The sequence below is a fragment of the Triticum aestivum genome, chromosome 3A, assembly GCF_018294505.1.
Source record: "Triticum aestivum cultivar Chinese Spring chromosome 3A, IWGSC CS RefSeq v2.1, whole genome shotgun sequence".
NCBI classification, from domain to species: Eukaryota; Viridiplantae; Streptophyta; class Magnoliopsida; order Poales; family Poaceae; genus Triticum; species Triticum aestivum.
Window position 1 is genome coordinate 557,780,919 of NC_057800.1, and position 17,369 is coordinate 557,798,287.

The 17,369-nt window shown below is 46.7% G+C and overlaps 1 protein-coding gene across 5 annotated transcripts in view; it reads left to right on the forward strand.

Annotated features, from left to right (window-relative positions):
• The first annotated feature begins 705 nt into the window (after positions 1–705).
• The window catches only part of LOC123062205 (protein MON2 homolog), a 40,299-nt gene continuing 23,635 nt past the window's right edge, over positions 706–17,369 (forward strand). For 3 of the 5 annotated variants that reach the window (XM_044485605.1, XM_044485606.1, XM_044485608.1), the window contains exons 1-13: positions 706–1,016; positions 2,969–3,154; positions 3,472–3,561; positions 4,147–4,220; positions 4,300–4,452; positions 11,141–11,252; positions 11,397–11,452; positions 13,103–13,157; positions 13,242–13,298; positions 13,685–13,786; positions 14,813–14,893; positions 14,971–15,023; positions 16,204–16,273. In XM_044485605.1, the coding sequence (XP_044341540.1) occupies positions 912–1,016; positions 2,969–3,154; positions 3,472–3,561; positions 4,147–4,220; positions 4,300–4,452; positions 11,141–11,252; positions 11,397–11,452; positions 13,103–13,157; positions 13,242–13,298; positions 13,685–13,786; positions 14,813–14,893; positions 14,971–15,023; positions 16,204–16,273 (1,194 nt within the window). In that variant the 5' untranslated portion in view covers positions 706–911. Of the gene's footprint in view, positions 1,017–2,968; positions 3,155–3,471; positions 3,562–4,146; positions 4,221–4,299; positions 4,453–10,247; positions 10,384–11,140; positions 11,253–11,396; positions 11,453–13,102; positions 13,158–13,241; positions 13,299–13,684; positions 13,787–14,812; positions 14,894–14,970; positions 15,024–16,203; positions 16,274–17,369 lie in introns of those variants that run through there. The other 2 variants (XM_044485609.1, XM_044485610.1) reach the window with 2 other exon arrangements.

The following is a 17,369-nucleotide window of genomic DNA, read 5'->3' on the forward strand; positions in this document are numbered from 1 at the left end:
CCATGATCTTGCGTGTGCGTAGGAATTTTTTTGAAATTACTACGAAACCCAACACCCACCCCATCACCGGCCATCGGAGCGGCGGACAGAGGAGAGGCGAATCCACAGACTCGCTGGCAAAGCTTGGAGGGGGGAGTTGCCCTAGCTGCCAAGGAATAGGGGAGGGGAAGAGAAACCCTAGATTGGTTCACTTGTAAATTACCATACTTCTTATATCAAGACACATGTGTTAGCGCTAAAAGTAGTGGCGCGACTGTGAAGAGGGGAAAGGAAAACATCTTTCATATCAAAAACAAGTAAGAATACTGCCGATACACCATCCGCACATCAATATACTTCTGAAGAGGGCGACACTACCGCAGGAATGCTTAGTAGTGGCGTCCAAGATAGGATGTAAACCAGGCCCCGTTTAATCCCGTTTGAGCCCACCTATCGATTTATCTGTTTAAGAAGAAAATTTCGGAGAAAATAAACTATTAAGCTAACTAAAGCTAATTAAACAGGCCTTGCAGTGCTGTTTATTGCGCCATTTACATCCCTAGCCGAGCTAGCTTTTTGAGTTTGATTTTGTGGACGATCTTTTAAGCCAGTGCCTAACTCCTCGTCCTTTTACGGCCTGGGCATTGTGTTCGTGTTAGAAAGGGTGAACTTAGGGTGAAACCATACTCACCCTCAGATCATGATCGAACGGTTCCGCGACCTTCTTCCCACCAGACAACTACACCGGAAACACAGCGATGGCCGATTGCAACTAACATCAAGCTCCTGTCGTCGTCTCCGTCTCACCTCGTCAGATCTCACCAATCCTCCATCTCCGTCTGGTCTTCCCTCGATCTCCGCGAGGAGATAGTCCAAAACCCTAACCCCCTAGCCTCCCGGCTGAACCCGAGGAGGAGGAGGAAGAGGCGGAGATGGCCTTCATGGCGGCGCTGGAGGCCGATCTGCGTGCTCTCTCCGCCGAGGCGCGCCGCCGCCACCCCGCCGTCAAGGACGCCGCCGAGCACGCAACACTCAAGGTACGCCCCTCACCTCAGCCCCCGAGATTTCAGTGACGCTGCTCATTTCGCCTTCATGTACTTGCTCGCTCGTTTCGGATCCAACATGCCAACTGGCCAGGGGAGTAGTGTCCAGACATATCGAACTGTGGTTGGAAGTTGTTGTCAGTCTCCTGTAACTCTCTCATGTTCGGTTTCGTGATAGCTACGCGTAGTGAGCTAGCGCTGTAGGAGCAGGACTCCCGGTTTGATGATTTTAGGTGACATTTTGCAGGAGAACTAAGGTTTGGCCTTAGGTGACTTGTAGGATAGATATTTCAGCTGCAGTTTGTGACTTTCAGTTAGTCCCAGTTAATGGTTAGTGTTAGTGAGGGTTTATCCACTTGGTGGGTGCATAATTTCAACTGTAGAGAATGGTTGTGAGTTTTTCCAAGGTTTGGTTCTTGCATTTGGAAACTTGCAGTTGATTTTGTTTAGACCTTCGTTTTTCATTGGAGGTCCCAAGCTAAATCTTTGGGCACATAGCTTATGAGAGTAGTTTGAGTAATTGAGCAAGAAGACTGGGCACATACACTGATGCACCCTGTAGAGCTGGAGGAAATTTATTGGTTTCTCCAGGTTGAATGGTTCTGTACGTACCAAGCTGGGTTTCTGTGGTTGGAGGGATAAATTTTATTTACTGTGGTGGAGACTGGAGACAAACAATTGGCTTTTTTGTTTACATGTTTCTGGGCACTGGGCACCTATAAGTGCTTCTACAGGACTTCATAATAGAATACACAAAAACATGACTTGATGCTAGCATAACTTGAACAAAATATACTGGTGCTGGTTTATAGTTAAGATGCAATACTACATAACAAGAGTTATTAGTTTGTCACAAAAAATAGCCATGAACTATGGACATATGCACAATGAAACATTGCTGCTCATATTTATTTGATCAAGTGAGATCACCCGTACCCTACCTCTTAGAAGACTTGGTGCATGAAACTAACATTCACACAACGACAACAACAAAGCCTTTAGTCCCAAACAAGTTGGGGTAGGCTAGAGCTGAAGCCCATAAGATCTCAAAACCAACTCATGGTTCTGGCACGTGGATAGCTACCTTACATGCACCCCTATCCATGCGCTAGTTCTTGGGTGATATTCCAGTCCTTCAGATCTCACTTGCCTTTTCTTTCGTGTGTGTGTGTGTGGGTTGGGGGGGGGGGGGGGTTGGGGGGGGGTGTTACCACTTTTTATATTTTCGTGTACCCTTATTGTATTTGCACTGCCAAGGTTTTTTTTTTGCCATGTTATCTTTTTTTTTGGAGATTCACCTTGTTATCTTGGCTGCATAGAGAAGTGAACTTCAGTGATGCTGGGACACAATATTGCCCATAACTAATTCGACAGGTTAAACAACTAATGTCTTTGTTATCAGCAGTATCCTCTGAAGTCTGAACCAAATTAGCTTAGATTTTAGTCAGCATTTAGTTGTACTTGGCCTGCATGGACATGTCGTCCATATTTGTGCACATTGCTGCCTTGCATCAGTCTTTGATCTTGTGGAAAGTACCTGCCACCTTCCTGTATTAGTTTTCTATGTTTAAGACGCTTTTGATGTTGTTTTGATTTATGAAGCAACTAACTAGATAATTGTCATATACTTATATTTCATCACCATTTTATTGTTGGGATGCATCAACAACATATCATGTCCAGTTTCAGAAAAATGATTAAGCAAACCCATCCAAAATTATGTGTTGGCACTAATTCCTACCATAATCCAAGTAGTGTCAGAATTTCTTCGTCTGTAATAGCTAGATGATGAATATCGCTTTTCTTATTTCTTATGTTACTCCTGCACAAATACCAGTACTTTCTAGCCTTTCTGTACATTTAACATTCATTTCAGTTCTCATGTGATATAAGTGGTATGCCACTTGCTTAATTCACATTCATTTTCAATTCTTTTTGGCCTGCAGCTCCGTTCTCTATCTAATCCAAGGGAAATAGCTCAAAAGGGGGATATATTACGGATCTTTCTGATGGCATGCAGTGTCAAATCAGTGAAGCTGAGTGTGATAGGACTATCCTGTTTGCAAAAGCTTATATCACATGATGCTGTAGCATCATCTGCGTTGAAGGAGATATTAGCTACTTTGAGGGATGTGAGTTTCTCTTCACTTATGTATCCACTCGCCTCACTTTTTTAAATTTAGTATAATAATATTTGCCTTAGAATTTCTGTGGTTTCTGTTGATGGGCTTATGTTAATTGTTATTCTGGATAATTGAGTTTGATAATGTGTTTTTCTTTGGAAAGCTGATTCTTCATCATAACATTTATATTTTAAATAGGATCTTGTGCTTTATTTGACCTCTTGTAAATATTTGTGTGATTTAATTTGATGGATCATCCTGTAGTATGTTAACTCTCAAGACCTTTAAACTAATTACACTGAACTGTGATGTTTGTCTGACTGCAGCACTCAGAGATGCCAGATGAGAGTCTTCAGCTGAAGACATTGCAAACAATGTTGATTGTCTTTCAGTCACATTTACGTCCTGAAAGTGAGGTAGCAGTTATGAATGGTTATCATCTAAATTTTTTAATGTCTGTAATAGATGAAATGGTTTCTTACCATCTGTTGTATGCTTAGCTGGCCTTATAACACATAGAAGCTTCCCTCTATAAAAAGATTGAATGTACGACTCTAAAGTGAGCCAGTGAGCAGTCACCACTTGTTAGCATTCTTGCCTTCCGTTTTTGCATTTGACTCATTTGAATTTATTTATTTTGTAAAATAAGGTACTCTGCCTGTTTGTTTTATTTCTTTGGAGTGCTGGTGCCTGGCGTTTGAACTTGGGTTACCAGATGTTTATGTTTCAAACATAGTGCTTTTTTATTCATTACAGCAATCCAGGGAATCTTTCTTAAGTCCAACAGCAGAGAGTAACTCTGATTGCACCATGAATTTTTGTTTCTGATGGGAGAGGGGAACACTGCTGTTGATTATTTCTTGGAGTGCATGTGAAACTTGACTATTTTGATAGTTCATGCAATTCTACAGGATGATGTACTATTTATTGAATGCCTTTTGGGAATCATTAGTATTGCTGTCCACAGGTTTATCTTATTAGTATATTGTTTCATTTCTCAGGAGGACATGTCTCAAGCCCTTGGCATATGTCTTCACCTACTTGAAAGCAGTCGATCTTCTGACAGTGTCCGCAAGTAAGCCCATTCAAGTTGTTGGCTCATGGATTCACAATTTCTTTGTGGCAATCTCCTAAATCATACATTTCTCATTTAGCACGGCAGCAGCTACGTTTAGACAAGCAGTGGCATTGGTCTTTGATAATGTTGTTCTTGCCGAATCACTTCCGACTGGTAAAGCATCCCCAAGATTTGGCTCGAGTGCTAGCTCTGTTGCCAACAATGTTACTCGTAGCTTCGGCCAGACGCTGTAAGGCTCAGTCTATTTCTCTTTCTTCAATATTGTTCTCATCCAGTAGCAATACAGCTAATATCATAACAAGTTTGTTAGTAAGAAACACACCTTTATGCATTATCATCTATGGAAAAAAAATCATGTTGCATCAAACCGCTCGTGTCTGCCTGTCTGGCATATTATCCATAGATGGGACACACATGAGATGAGACACTAATCATGATGGATAAGTCTGTGTACTAGGGTCCTTGTGGGGCTGCAGCACATGGTCCTTGTGGCAGTTAGGAGGATAAAGTCCTGGACCATCAAGGACTGGCTGTTAGGATAGAGTTTTGTTCTTGACCATCAAGGACTGTCAGTTAGCATCTTAGACTAGCATCTTAGACTGGCATCTTGGCAGCATCTTAGCATATGCCTTGGCTGGCTAGCAGCCTATAAATATGTATCCCCAACCCCTCGGGTTGGCATGGCATTGTGTGAGAAATAAACCAACGAAAATTGTCCCAACTCTCCTAGTGTCATCCACATCTATCAATGCTCAGGCTGAAAGGTCTAACAAGTGGTATCAGAGCCAGGTTAACCTGTACCCTGAGCATTTCCTGTGAGCAGCCCAAGTCGGTAGCAGCAGCTGCTCCGTCTGCCTCTGGTTACCTTCCTCCCTCCGGACTGTCGAGCAGCAGCTCGTCTTCATCGGCCTCCTCTTCACGCAACAGCCCCCCTGCAGCGAGCCATGTCTGCAGGTCGCTCTCAGCACACGGCTACCTCGAGCATGCGGCGCCGGCAAGAGGCCGAGCGCGCCGTGGCAGAGGAGCGTGAGCGAGCGGCTGTAGCAGCGGCTGCTGCGGCGGCAAGAGTGTCGAGGCTGGCTGCAGCGGAGCTGGCAGCAGCCAGAGCGGAGGTAGAAGCAGCCAGGGCGGAGGTTGAAGCAGCAGCAGCAGAAGCAGCCCGTGAGGCTACGGAGGATGCCAAGGCACTCCGCGGCAGCCCCGGCAGCTCCAGCAGCTCCGCGCCTGCGGACGAAGGCGCCGACGCAGATCGCGCCAAAGTGGCGCAGGAGCGGACGGCGCAGTGGGCAGCCGAGCACGCCCGCGCTCCAGGTGGAGGCGCGCACCGCGACGGCGGCTGCAACGACCAGGACCGCGGCCTCTACGAGGTCCGGACTGTGGTCAGGGATGTTGGTTCCAGTGTTGGGTGGCCTACCCTCACTAAAACCAACTACGTCGAGTGGGCCGGGATCATGAAGGTCAGGCTCCAGGTGCGGCGCATGTGGGAGGCAGTCCAGGACAGCAACGTCGACCACCTAGAGGATTGACGGGCACTGGACGCCCTCATCGCCGCAGTCCCGCCCGAGATGCAGTTCTCGCTTTCCAACAAGCGGACTGCCAAGGAGGCTTGGGACGCCATCGCCGCAGCACGCATCGGCAGCGACCGTGCTCGCAAGTCCACCCTGCAGGCACTTCGTAAGGAGTGGGAGAACCTAGGCTTCAAGCCAGGTGAGGACGTTGATGACTTTGCTCTCCGTCTCAACACTCTGCTGCAGAAGATGGTGAAGTTTGGCGATGCCACCTACACCGAGGAGAGAGCTGTCGAGAAGCTTTTTCAGTGCATTCCCGAGAAGTATAAGCAGATGGCTCGCTCGATCGAGTCGTTGCTGGACCTCTCCACGATGACGATCGAGGAGGCGATAGGTCGACTCAAGGTCGTCGACACCGACGAGCCACAGCCCCCCCGGGGCCCGTCACCACCGGCGGGAAGCTGCTCCTAACTCGGGAGCAGTGGGATCCCAGCCTTGGTGACAGGAAGAAGGGGGATCCTTCCTCCTCGACGGGCGGCCGCAAGCGTGGCAAGCAGCGTAAGGCGCGAAGAGGCCCCCCGGGCAGGGCACAAGGACGTGCCGAAGGTGACACCCGCGGAGGCGCCAAGGACGGCGCCGCTGGCAAGCCCAAGCCGGCACAAGACAACAGTTGCCACAACTGTGGCCGGTTTGGCCATTGGGCCAATGAGTGTCGGCAACCACGACAAGGCCAAGCTCACGTCGCACAGGCGAAGGAGGAGACGGCTCTGTTCATGGCGCATGCAAGCATTGAGCTACCCTCGGCGACTCCAGTCGCAAAGGCTTTCATCCACCTTGATGAGCCAAAAGCACACGCTCTTCTCGGCGATGGCTCCGGGAAGGACAAGGCTACGGGGTGGTGCCTCGACACCGGCGCCACCCACCACATGACCGGTCGAAGGGAATTCTTCGCCGAGCTCGACTCCGATGCGCGAGGCTCCGTCAAGTTCGGGGATGCCTCCGCTGTGGAGATAAAGGGCGTCGGCTCCGTCATCTTCACCACCAAGATGGGAGAGCACCGGCTGCTCACCGATGTCTACTACATCCCCGCGCTAAGGAATTCCATCATCAGCTTGGGACAGCTGGATGAGAACGGCTCACGCGTGCTGATTGAGCATGGGGTCCTACGCATCTGGGATCGCCAGCGTCGCCTTCTCGCCAAGGTGCCCAGAGGTGAAAATCGACTCTACGTCCTTGATGTGCAGGTGGCACAACCGGTCTGTCTCGCTGTCCGTCGAGACGACGAGGCGTGGCAGTGGCATGAGCGCTTTGGGCACCTTCACTTTGAGGCCCTGAAGCGTCTAAGTGCCAAGGAGATGGTGCGAGGCCTGCCATGCCTCGACCATGTGGAGCAGTTCTGCGACATCTGCGTACTGACAAAGCAGAGACGACTCCCCTTTCCCCAACAGGCGAGTTTTCGGGCTAAGGAGAAGCTGGAGCTCGTGCACGGAGACCTGTGCGGCCCGGTGACGCCAGCCACACCAGGAGGTCGACGCTACTTCCTGCTGCTCGTCGACGATCTCTCCCGCTACATGTGGGTGATGATCCTCAGCAGTAAGGGAGAAGCGGCGGACGCCATCAGGCGCGCGCAGGTTGGTGTGGAGGCGGAGAGCGGCCGCAAATTGCGCGTGTTGCGCACTGACAACGGCGGCGAGTTCACGGCGGCTGAATTCGCGTCGTACTGCGCCGATGAGGGCATCCAGCGCCACTACTCCGCGCCGTACAGCCCGCAGCAAAACGGCGTCGTCGAGCGGCGCAACCAGACGGTTGTGGGGATGGCTCGGGCTCTCCTCAAGCAGAGAGGGATGCCGGCTGTCTTCTGGGGAGAGGCGGTGCTAACGGCCGTCTACATCCTCAACCGCTCTCCTACTAAGGCACTCGACGGCAGAACTCCGTACGAGGCCTGGCATGGGCGGAAGCCGGCGGTCTCTCATTTGCGGGTCTTTGGCTGCCTTGCGTTCGCCAAGGAGCTCGGCCACATCGGCAAGCTCGACGACAGGAGCACTCCGGGAGTCTTCATCGGCTACGCGGAGGGCTCAAAGGCCTACCGCATCCTCGACCCAAAGACACAACGTGTGCGCACAGCGCGAGACGTCGTGTTCAAGGAAGGGCGAGGGTGGTAATGGGACAAGGCGGTGGACGACGGCTCGACGCCGACGTATGACGACTTCATTGTCGAGTACGCTCACTTCAAGGAAGCTGGGGGAGCAAGCAGCTCCTCTTCACCGGGCACGTCTACCCCGGCCCCCAAAACTACATCGACTCCGGCGCCTGCTACACCGACGACACCACAACCGGCGACGCCGCATACTCCAGCCCCGGCGGTCGCCACTCCGGGCTCGTCTTCATCAGCACCAGCTCACGCAGAGCACAACCCGATGAAGCTCGCTTCCCCGCTCACTCACGACGAGGAGCGGGTCGACGCATGGTATGGAGGCGAACAGCTGCGGTATCGCACGATGGATGATCTACTCGGCGACCAGCCGGTGCCGGGACTGATGCCACGTGACCTGGAGGCGCAGCTACAGCTCGTGTGTGAAGACGGCGAACCACGGTCCTTTGCAGAGGCCGAGAGAGACGCGGCATGGCGCGCCGCGATGCAGTTGGAGATGGATGCGGTCGAGCAAAACCGCACCTGGGAGCTCGCTGATCTCCCTCGAGGTCACCACGCAATCACCCTTAAGTGGGTGTTCAAGCTGAAGAGGGATGGAGCCGGCGCCATCATCAAGCACAAGGCTCGCTTGGTGGCCCGAGGCTTCTTGCAGCAGGAAGGAGTCGACTTCGACGACGCCTTCGCTCCCGTGGCACGGATGGAGTCCGTGCGACTTCTCCTTGCGCTGGCTGCCCAGGAGGGCTGGCGTGTCCACCACATGGACGTTAAGTCGGCATTCCTCAACGGCGACTTGAAGGAGGAAGTCTACGTGCATCAGCCACCTGGGTTTACGATTCCCGGCCAGGAGGGCAAGGTGCTCCGCCTGCGCAAGGCTCTCTATGGCCTGCGGCAGGCACCCAGGGCGTGGAACGCCAAGCTGGACTCCACGCTGAAGAAGATGGGTTTCGAGCAGAGCCCGCATGAGGCTGCCGTCTACCGACGGGGGAGTGGAGGAAATGCCTTGCTGGTGGGCGTCTACGTTGACGACCTGGTGATCACCGGCACCAAAGGTGCAGAGGTGGCGGCGTTCAAGGAAGACATGAAGGCCACGTTCCAGATGAGTGACCTGGGGCTCCTCTCCTTCTATCTAGGGATTGAGGTGCACCAGGACCACTCCGGGATCGCGCTTCGACAGTCCGCCTACGCCAAGCGCATCGTTGAGCTAGCTGGGCTCACCGACTGCCATCCAGCTCTCACTCCGATGGAGGAGAGGCTGAAACTGAGCCGCGACAGCACGACGGAGGAAGTGGATGCTACGCAGTACCGACGCCTTGTGGGGAGCCTTCGCTACCTCACTCACACACGGCCGGACTTGGCATTCTCCGTCGGCTATGTCAGTCGGTTCATGGAGCGACCAACGTCGGAACACCAGCAGGCAGTGAAGAGGATCGTCCGCTACATAGCAGGGACCCTCGACCACGGCCTCCACTACCCTAGGTGTCCTGGGGCGGCACACTTCGTCGGGTACAGCGACAGCGACCACGCCGGCGAAATCGACACCAGCAAGAGCACGAGCGGGATCCTCCTCTTCCTCGGCAAGTGTCTCGTGAGCTGGCAATCAGTCAAGCAGCAGGTGGTGGCCCTGTCCAGCTGTGAGGCTGAGTACATAGCGGCCTCCACTGCCTGTACTCAGGCGCTCTGGCTTGCTCGACTGCTTGGTGATCTTCTCGTTCAAGACACCAGAACGGTGCAGCTCCTGGTGGACAGCAAGTCCGCCCTGGCCCTGGCAAAGAACCCCGTGTTCCACGAACGGAGCAAGCACATCCGACTGAGGTATCACTTCATCCGCAGCTGTGTGGAAGAAGGGAGCATCGAGGCGAGCTACATCAACACCAAGGATCAGCTCGCAGACCTGCCCACCAAGCCCCTTGGGAGGGTCAAGTTCCTCGAACTTTGCTCCAGGATTGGGATGATTCAACTCTCCCACAAGACGACGTACAAGACTTAGGGGGAGAATGATGGATAAGTCTGTGTACTAGGGTCCTTGTGGGGCTGCAGCACATGGTCCTTGTGGCAGTTAGGAGGATAAAGTCCTGGACCATCAAGGACTGGCTGTTAGGATAGAGTAATGATGGATAAGTCTGTGTACTAGGGTCCTTGTGGCAGTTAGGAGGATAAAGTCCTGGACCATCAAGGACTGGCTGTTAGGATAGAGTTCTGTTCTTGACCATCAAGGACTGTCAGTTAGCATCTTAGACTAGCATCTTAGACTAGCATCTTAGACTGGCATCTTGGCAGCATCTTAGCATATGCCTTGGCTGGCTAGCAGCCTATAAATATGTATCCCCAACCCCTCAGGTTGGCATGGCATTGTGTGAGAAATAAACCAACGAAAATTGTCCCAACTCTCCTAGTGTCATCCACATCTATCAATGCTCAGGCTGAAAGGTCTAACAAATCACAGGCCAAGGCATGGCAAAAAAATCCCTCAAAGATTTGCTGTAGTGTTCAAGTGTGAAAGGTATCAAGACTAGTGGATCATAAATATTTAGACAGTTAAGCTAGAAACCAGGATCCCGAGTCTTATTGTGAAGTGTCTGGCTTCTATGTGATGATCCCATTCTTTGTTGTTTAATCATGATTATAGAATAATATGAGCATTCAAGCAATACTATTATATTTTTGATAGAAGATATTCTTATTAGCCTGTTATGGTGTATCACCTCTGTTCCAAATTATAAGACGTTTTGGATATTTCAATATCGACTACATACGGACTGAAATGAGTGAATGAACACACCAAAACGCGTCTATATACATTCGATTCAGAAAAAGTTAAAACATCTTATAATTCGGAACGGATGGAGTAGTAGCTAATTGACTGTTCAGTCAGTGCAGATTAACTTCTATCCTTCAACAATCCTTTCTTTTCTACTATCTTGTATATTTGGGTATCTGAAGCTCATATTTCTCTGTTAGTATTTCTGTCCATTGACAACATTGGCATCATATGTATTTAGAATCTTATCAACTGCACCATCATTATATTTTGCTGTGTGCTGGATACTTATTGATGAATGCACATTTGTGTTGCCCGTTCGACCAAGAGAGATCTCGCTCATTGCTCCTGTGCTTTTTTAGTACATTTGTCATGGTCATGCCGTTAACATGGATGATAGTTTAACCAATTCTATATTGCTTATGTTTCTGTTCCATCAACCTTTTCCTTCCAGATGATGTTGAAAAAAACTTGATATTCAACATACCCTGCTTTACAGATCACTAGCGTTTAGCTATGGAGAACTCACCATGAGGGAAGATCTTACTGACGTTGGAAAACTCGGTCTCCGTCTGCTCGAAGACCTGACTGCTCTTGCTGCAGGTGGATCTGTATGTGTGAACAATTTCTGACTGTACCTTTTCTGTTCTTCGTTAAATATGAATAATTAACTGGCTCATATTTTGCTGCTACATTTTATTTAGTATTCTAGACCTAAGTTTTCTTGATAAAGTTACTACTGTCTCTTTCTTTAGGCTAGGTGGTTGCATGCTCAGTCACTGCATCGGACGTTTGCCCTTGACATACTTGAGTAAGTTCTCTTTTCATACTGAAAATCTTGGATACTTCCATATTAGCCAGTTGTCACAGCTTTCATGATGCCCAATATTCTACACATTTTGTGTTTTAACAAAGTTTAGTGTTGGATGAAAGGTTGTTTACTTGAGCTGCTGCATTCACATGTCTTCTAAAAATTGAAGTGCACGAGCATCTCTCATGAAGGAGGTGCTTCGCGAGATGCTTAGAAGAGGGTTGTTTGCGACATAAGCATCCATTAAAAAGCCCAACCTTTTAGTGCAAGTATATACGCGTTTAGGTGGTTACATCTTCCTACAAACTCACAAGTGCCCATGCAAGCATTAGTGCTTAACGAAGAATTTAATTTGTGCCCGTGGATTTGTACATTTTTTCTTCAGTATGGCAAAGAAAACTACCTGTAAGCACCTTGTATCATTGAAGATGTTGGCGGTAGTGGAATAGTGGACTGTTGCAATTCAAATCCTTAATGCGTTTTCCCAGTTTTTACTTCTGAGGGGAGCATGGAAGCACTACATATCACACTATTATCTCAAAGATAATCCAATGTGAAAACAAGATGTATTGATTCAAGTGCAATAGTCCACATTACTTGCTCAAAGATGGTTCCGTTATGAACAATAGATACAGTCAGTTCTTTGTAATCTGGAACGATTTTTGTTTCATTTTTATATTTTCTTTCTAGATATGTTAAATGGGGTAAATATGTCAGATTTGGATTAAGCCAGCACATCGTTAATTTACTAGTCATGCTGACTTGAGTTTGCTCTTCATTTTGTTTGGTTGGAGTTATGAAGGCATTCTCCAAATTTCTGGATTGTTATTAACTTGTCTCAAAGATAATCCAATGTGAAAACAAGATGTATTGATTCAAGTGCAATAGTCCACATTACTTGCTCAAAGATGGTTCCGTTATGAACAATAGATACAGTCAGTTCTTTGTAATCTGGAACGATTTTTGTTTCATTTTTATATTTTCTTTCTAGATATGTTAAATGGGGTAAATATGTCAGATTTGGATTAAGCCAGCACATCGTTAATTTACTAGTCATGCTGACTTGAGTTTGCTCTTCATTTTGTTTGGTTGGAGTTATGAAGGTGTTCTCCAAATTTCTGGATTGTTATTAACTTGTTTCAATATTTTTTCTGTTTCTTCTGTAAGTGCATTTTTCTTCTGTTTCTGCATTTGTTTTGTGATTTGTTGCTGTTTTCCTGTCTTATTTGTTAAGTAACACACCAAAATTTGATGTATTATTTTCCTCAGTTCCATTATAGTTTAGGCAGATTAGTGATAGCAATCTTTTCATCAGCAAGCTTCTTTTAACTTTTTTGTCCTTATAGAATATATGGAAGGGGAGCCTTGGCGCAGCGGTAAGGCTGTTGCCTTGTGACCTCCTTGTGATCCTGGGCAAGGCTGGTCACGGGTTCGAGTCCTGGGAACAGCCTCTTGCAGAAATGCAAGGAAAGGCTGCGTACAAAAGACCCAAAGTGGTCGGACCCTTCTCCGGACCCTGGGCAAGCAGGAGCTACGTGCACCGGGCTGCCCTTTTAGAATATGTTGATATTATTTAGGATTGGACTTGAAGATAACTTATCCTGAGTCCTGACTCTGTTGCTGAGTTTATCTTGACGTGCTTTGTGCTAGGTTTGTGCTATCGACATATGTTCCTGTATTCCGGGCATTATTATCTTACCAGCAGGTTCGTGTTTATGTACATCTTTTGTCCTCAGACATTTTTGTTAACCATTGATCCATAACAAAAGAGTCTCTTAAAACTTGCCAGGTATTGCGACATCAAATATGCTCACTTCTTATGACTTCACTCCGCACGAATGTGGAGGTAAGTAAATGGAAATAAGGACTTTCTTTTAAATGTATAGCATGCTAAATGTCTAGTCAGAAAATTACAAGGCCTCGCCACTATTGCAAAATTTATATGCAGAAGCACGAATATGACCTACCACTTTACTAACCAAGAAGTTTGAAGTGCCCTTCAAGTACTTTTAGGTGCATCCAGTATCTATGTTAAGTCCAGGAAGGAAAATGTCAAATGGTGAACCTCATCTTTTGGTGTGCCAGTACCTCGTTCAGTTGCAAGGAAATAAAAATACATAAATGAAAATGAATTTTTATGAGTTCTTTACTATTTCCGTTTCCCGATTTCATGCATGATCCAGTTATTAACTGATTCTGTATTGGTATGTTTGCTGATTTACTTATCTTCAGCTTGAAGGTGAAGCAGGGGAACCTGCTTTCCGCCGTTTAGTCCTACGTTTGGTTGCTCATGTTATCAGACTCTACAGCTCTTCACTTGTCACTGAAAGTGAGGTATTGTTCTGTCCAACCTCATGTACACACCAGTACCGCAACAGGCCTGTGAGCCACTAAATAGTCTGAATTAAACCATCTAAAACGATCAACTTAAGCTCCAACACAGAAACCTTCTGATAACTTTAATTGATCAACCAGAGTCCAGAAAACTGCTGATAATAACTAGGCTCTGTTTGGCATTGCAGTGGATTATGGCAATTGGCAATCTCTTTTGGTAGAACCACTTTCAGAGGTTTGCATTTTTTGTTAGCTACGTTTGTCTAAAAATCAAACTGTGAAAGGAAGATGTTACTATGTCCCAGATGACAGAACAATCCACTGGAAACGGGGGAAGAACCATGGGATAGCAGTATTTGTCTAATTCTAATAGGAATGGCTCCTAGATCTTTTACAAATGGCTTTTCCGTAGCAGCTTTAAATTAAGCACTGTCATCGAAACCCGGTGCAGTTCTATCAGTAAACCCCTTCTTCTGCAATATGTAAGAATGCAAATCTATACTTAATGTGAGTCCAGCCGATAGCTTTTGCTAAGTATTGTGCAGGTTATAATTAAAAACAAAAGAACGGCTGGACTAGCTATCCAGGTTCAGTACACATAGGTATGACTGTTTTTAAAATAGTATAGACAATCTTGACCATTGGATCTTATCTGGATTGGTGTGATTGAGCACTAAGACTCCAAGAGTAGCCAACATATTTCAACGACCCTATGAATCAGAATTATTCACTTTACCTTCTATTGACATCAACAATCAGCCCTAGTTTGTTCTATCAATGATTTAGCAGTTGATGTGAGTTGTCATTCTGCCATTTTAATGGTAGTTTGTTCCATATATATTTCCCAATAGTTCAACCATAAGATCTTGTATGTTGAGCAAAATATGTTGTACTTTCAGTTCACTTAAAGGATGAAATAGTTAATTAGACAGCTCTATATAGTAATGACTTAATGAGTGCTCAAGGTGCTTTTACTTTATTCTGGTTATTTATCCTACATGAGCACTAAGATGCTTCTGTTGACAGGTATTTCTGAACATGCTTGTGAAAGTTACCCGCCTGGATTTACCTTTATGGCATCAGATACTTGTTCTCGAAATTTTGAGGGTAAGTTCCTTGGATACAACGGAAATTGATGTTTGTGGATGATCTGTTCTTACTTGTGCATACCTTTTGATTACCAGGGTTTTTGTGTAGAAGCTCGCACTCTGCGCTCCCTATTTCAGACGTTTGACATGTATGTATTGTATCCCCATAACTCCATGCTTTCTTTTGATGTGGTCATTCTATGCCTATGGCTGACTTTATTTTTGACTTGTCTAGAAGCTTCTAGATCATGCTTGTGTTGCAGGATAGGAAGTTTGTGTCTGCATGTCTTTCCCAAAAATAATTGTTGGCAATATTATAAACTGGCTCATAATTCACATTGTATTATTAATTGTTCGTTTATAAGGGAATTGGTTCCAGAGTTTAACTTGCGTAGGCATGTAGGTAGCACATATCATGATGGAAGTTATATTCAGTTGAAATTGTGTAACTTGCTTCATTTGCCTGAGAGAAAGGTTTTTTAGACCAGTGTCTTGAGACATGTTTGGTTCCTTTCCATCCTTTTTGCCTCTAATGAGGTGAACTACCAAATATCTAATCAGGATTCAGGAAGCTTTATCTTCTATGAAGTCTGTCATAGTTCATTCTTGTGCTATGATAGCCTTGCGAGTCTAGCGGGACTTGAAAATATAGTCGCGGTAACTCATATCCCAAATTAGGGACAACTGTGTGATGCATTAATGCATAGATTCTTGAACTTTTACTTCATTTTTCACACCCATTTTAGGCTAACCACATCTTTTATGTGAAGTTATGTTAATTGGGTTAAAGGGTGATAGATAAGGTTGCAGTGCTGTCAACAGTACTGTTGCTATAGGACAAGTAGGTAGATTCAAGAAATCCTGCCAGAGACACCATGATCCTAAAATGTTTAGCATCATTATTTATTTATGTTTAATTGACGGAAATGGCAAGTCAAATCTCATTTTAAAAAGGGCCACTTCTTAGATATCAGTGAACCTTGTTTTCTTTTGGTGATTGGATGTGTTAAACCTCTCAAGGGAATTTAAGGATTCTAACATGCGACATAGATAGTTGTTAACATGCTACTGGTGTTGTGCAACCTTATTGGGGTTGCAACTAAGGTATTTTACCCGTAACTAGATTAACTGATGAAGGTAACAACTGAAAGCCCCTCTGTTATGTTTTAAATTTGTTACTTAGGTCAGAAGCCTGCTTTGTACCTCCTTGTCATACGAGTTACTACACTGATGCTTTTCATCTCTGGGCATGCATTATACATTGGGCACATTTATACTTATTCTGGAAAACCTCAATTAATATTTGTATTTTTTTTGCTATTAATACAGAAACCCTACAAATACTAATGTTGTGGAGAACATCGTTAAAGCACTTGCTTTGGTGGTAGCTACTATTCAGGTGATATACCTTACCACATAACATTCTCATTTTGGTTTGTTGGCATTGCACTTCTAATTAGTCTCATCATTTCAGTTCCTTGTATGTTCTTGTACCACTTTCATGACATGACATGACTTTTCCTTTTTCTTTTGGATAGTAGCTTCTTTATTTATTTTTGTGCATGATTTGTGTCTCAAGATCAGACGTATTGACTTGGTAATACCATCTCCAGTATAAGCTGCCTTTCTGTTTTTATGCTGTATTAGATGAACTGACTTCTCACTCATGCTGATAGGCATCCATACCATATGCTTGGCCGGCATATTTGGGCATTGATGTGCATTTATGATGCAAACCACTAGCCTTTTTATCTATATATTTATATATGATCTAAAAGTAGTTGCACATCCCAAATGGAGCTTTGTTGAAAACGGTAAAAAAATCGCGAATATGCAAAGCTTGCGTATCTTTCATTGATAGAAGACTAGAACAAGTTACAAGGTCTTCGACACTGAAACAAAATGGAATGTCGGAAGAGAGAGAAGGGGGGCGGGGGGGGGGGATATAAACTACCACATGCAGACTACTCCCTAAAGCACCCGCTTGCGCCCATAGCTGAGCTCCATCCTTGATGAGCTGTAGGAGGTGGCTTAGGGAGGGGTGTAGACGTCGAACATGCACCCATTCCGATGCTTCCAAAGGTACCATGCCGTCAGAAGGAAGAGGGAAGAGAGCCCTTTTTGGTAGGAGGAAGGGGACGTGGCAAGGCATCTGACCATCACTCCAAGAAGAGGTCGTTCGGTTGTGGTGGAGCAATGGTGGAATGGCACCAAGTTACTCGTACCAAAGCTGGCGAGAGGAGCAGCCAACCAGGAGGTGCTGCATGCTCTCTGGCTCCTGGTTGCATAGGAGGCAATAATCGGTGTGAGGCAAGCCGTGACGCGCGAGCCTTTCCGCGGCCCAGCACCAGTCTTGGGCAGCCAACCACATGAAGATCTTGGTGTTCGAGGCGCCCAGGTTTTCCAAGTTAGCCGCCGGTGCGGGTCTGGCAGCAAGCCAATGAACATGGTAGAGTAGCAAGAAGCGGCGGTGTAAACTCGGGCTCGGTTCAATG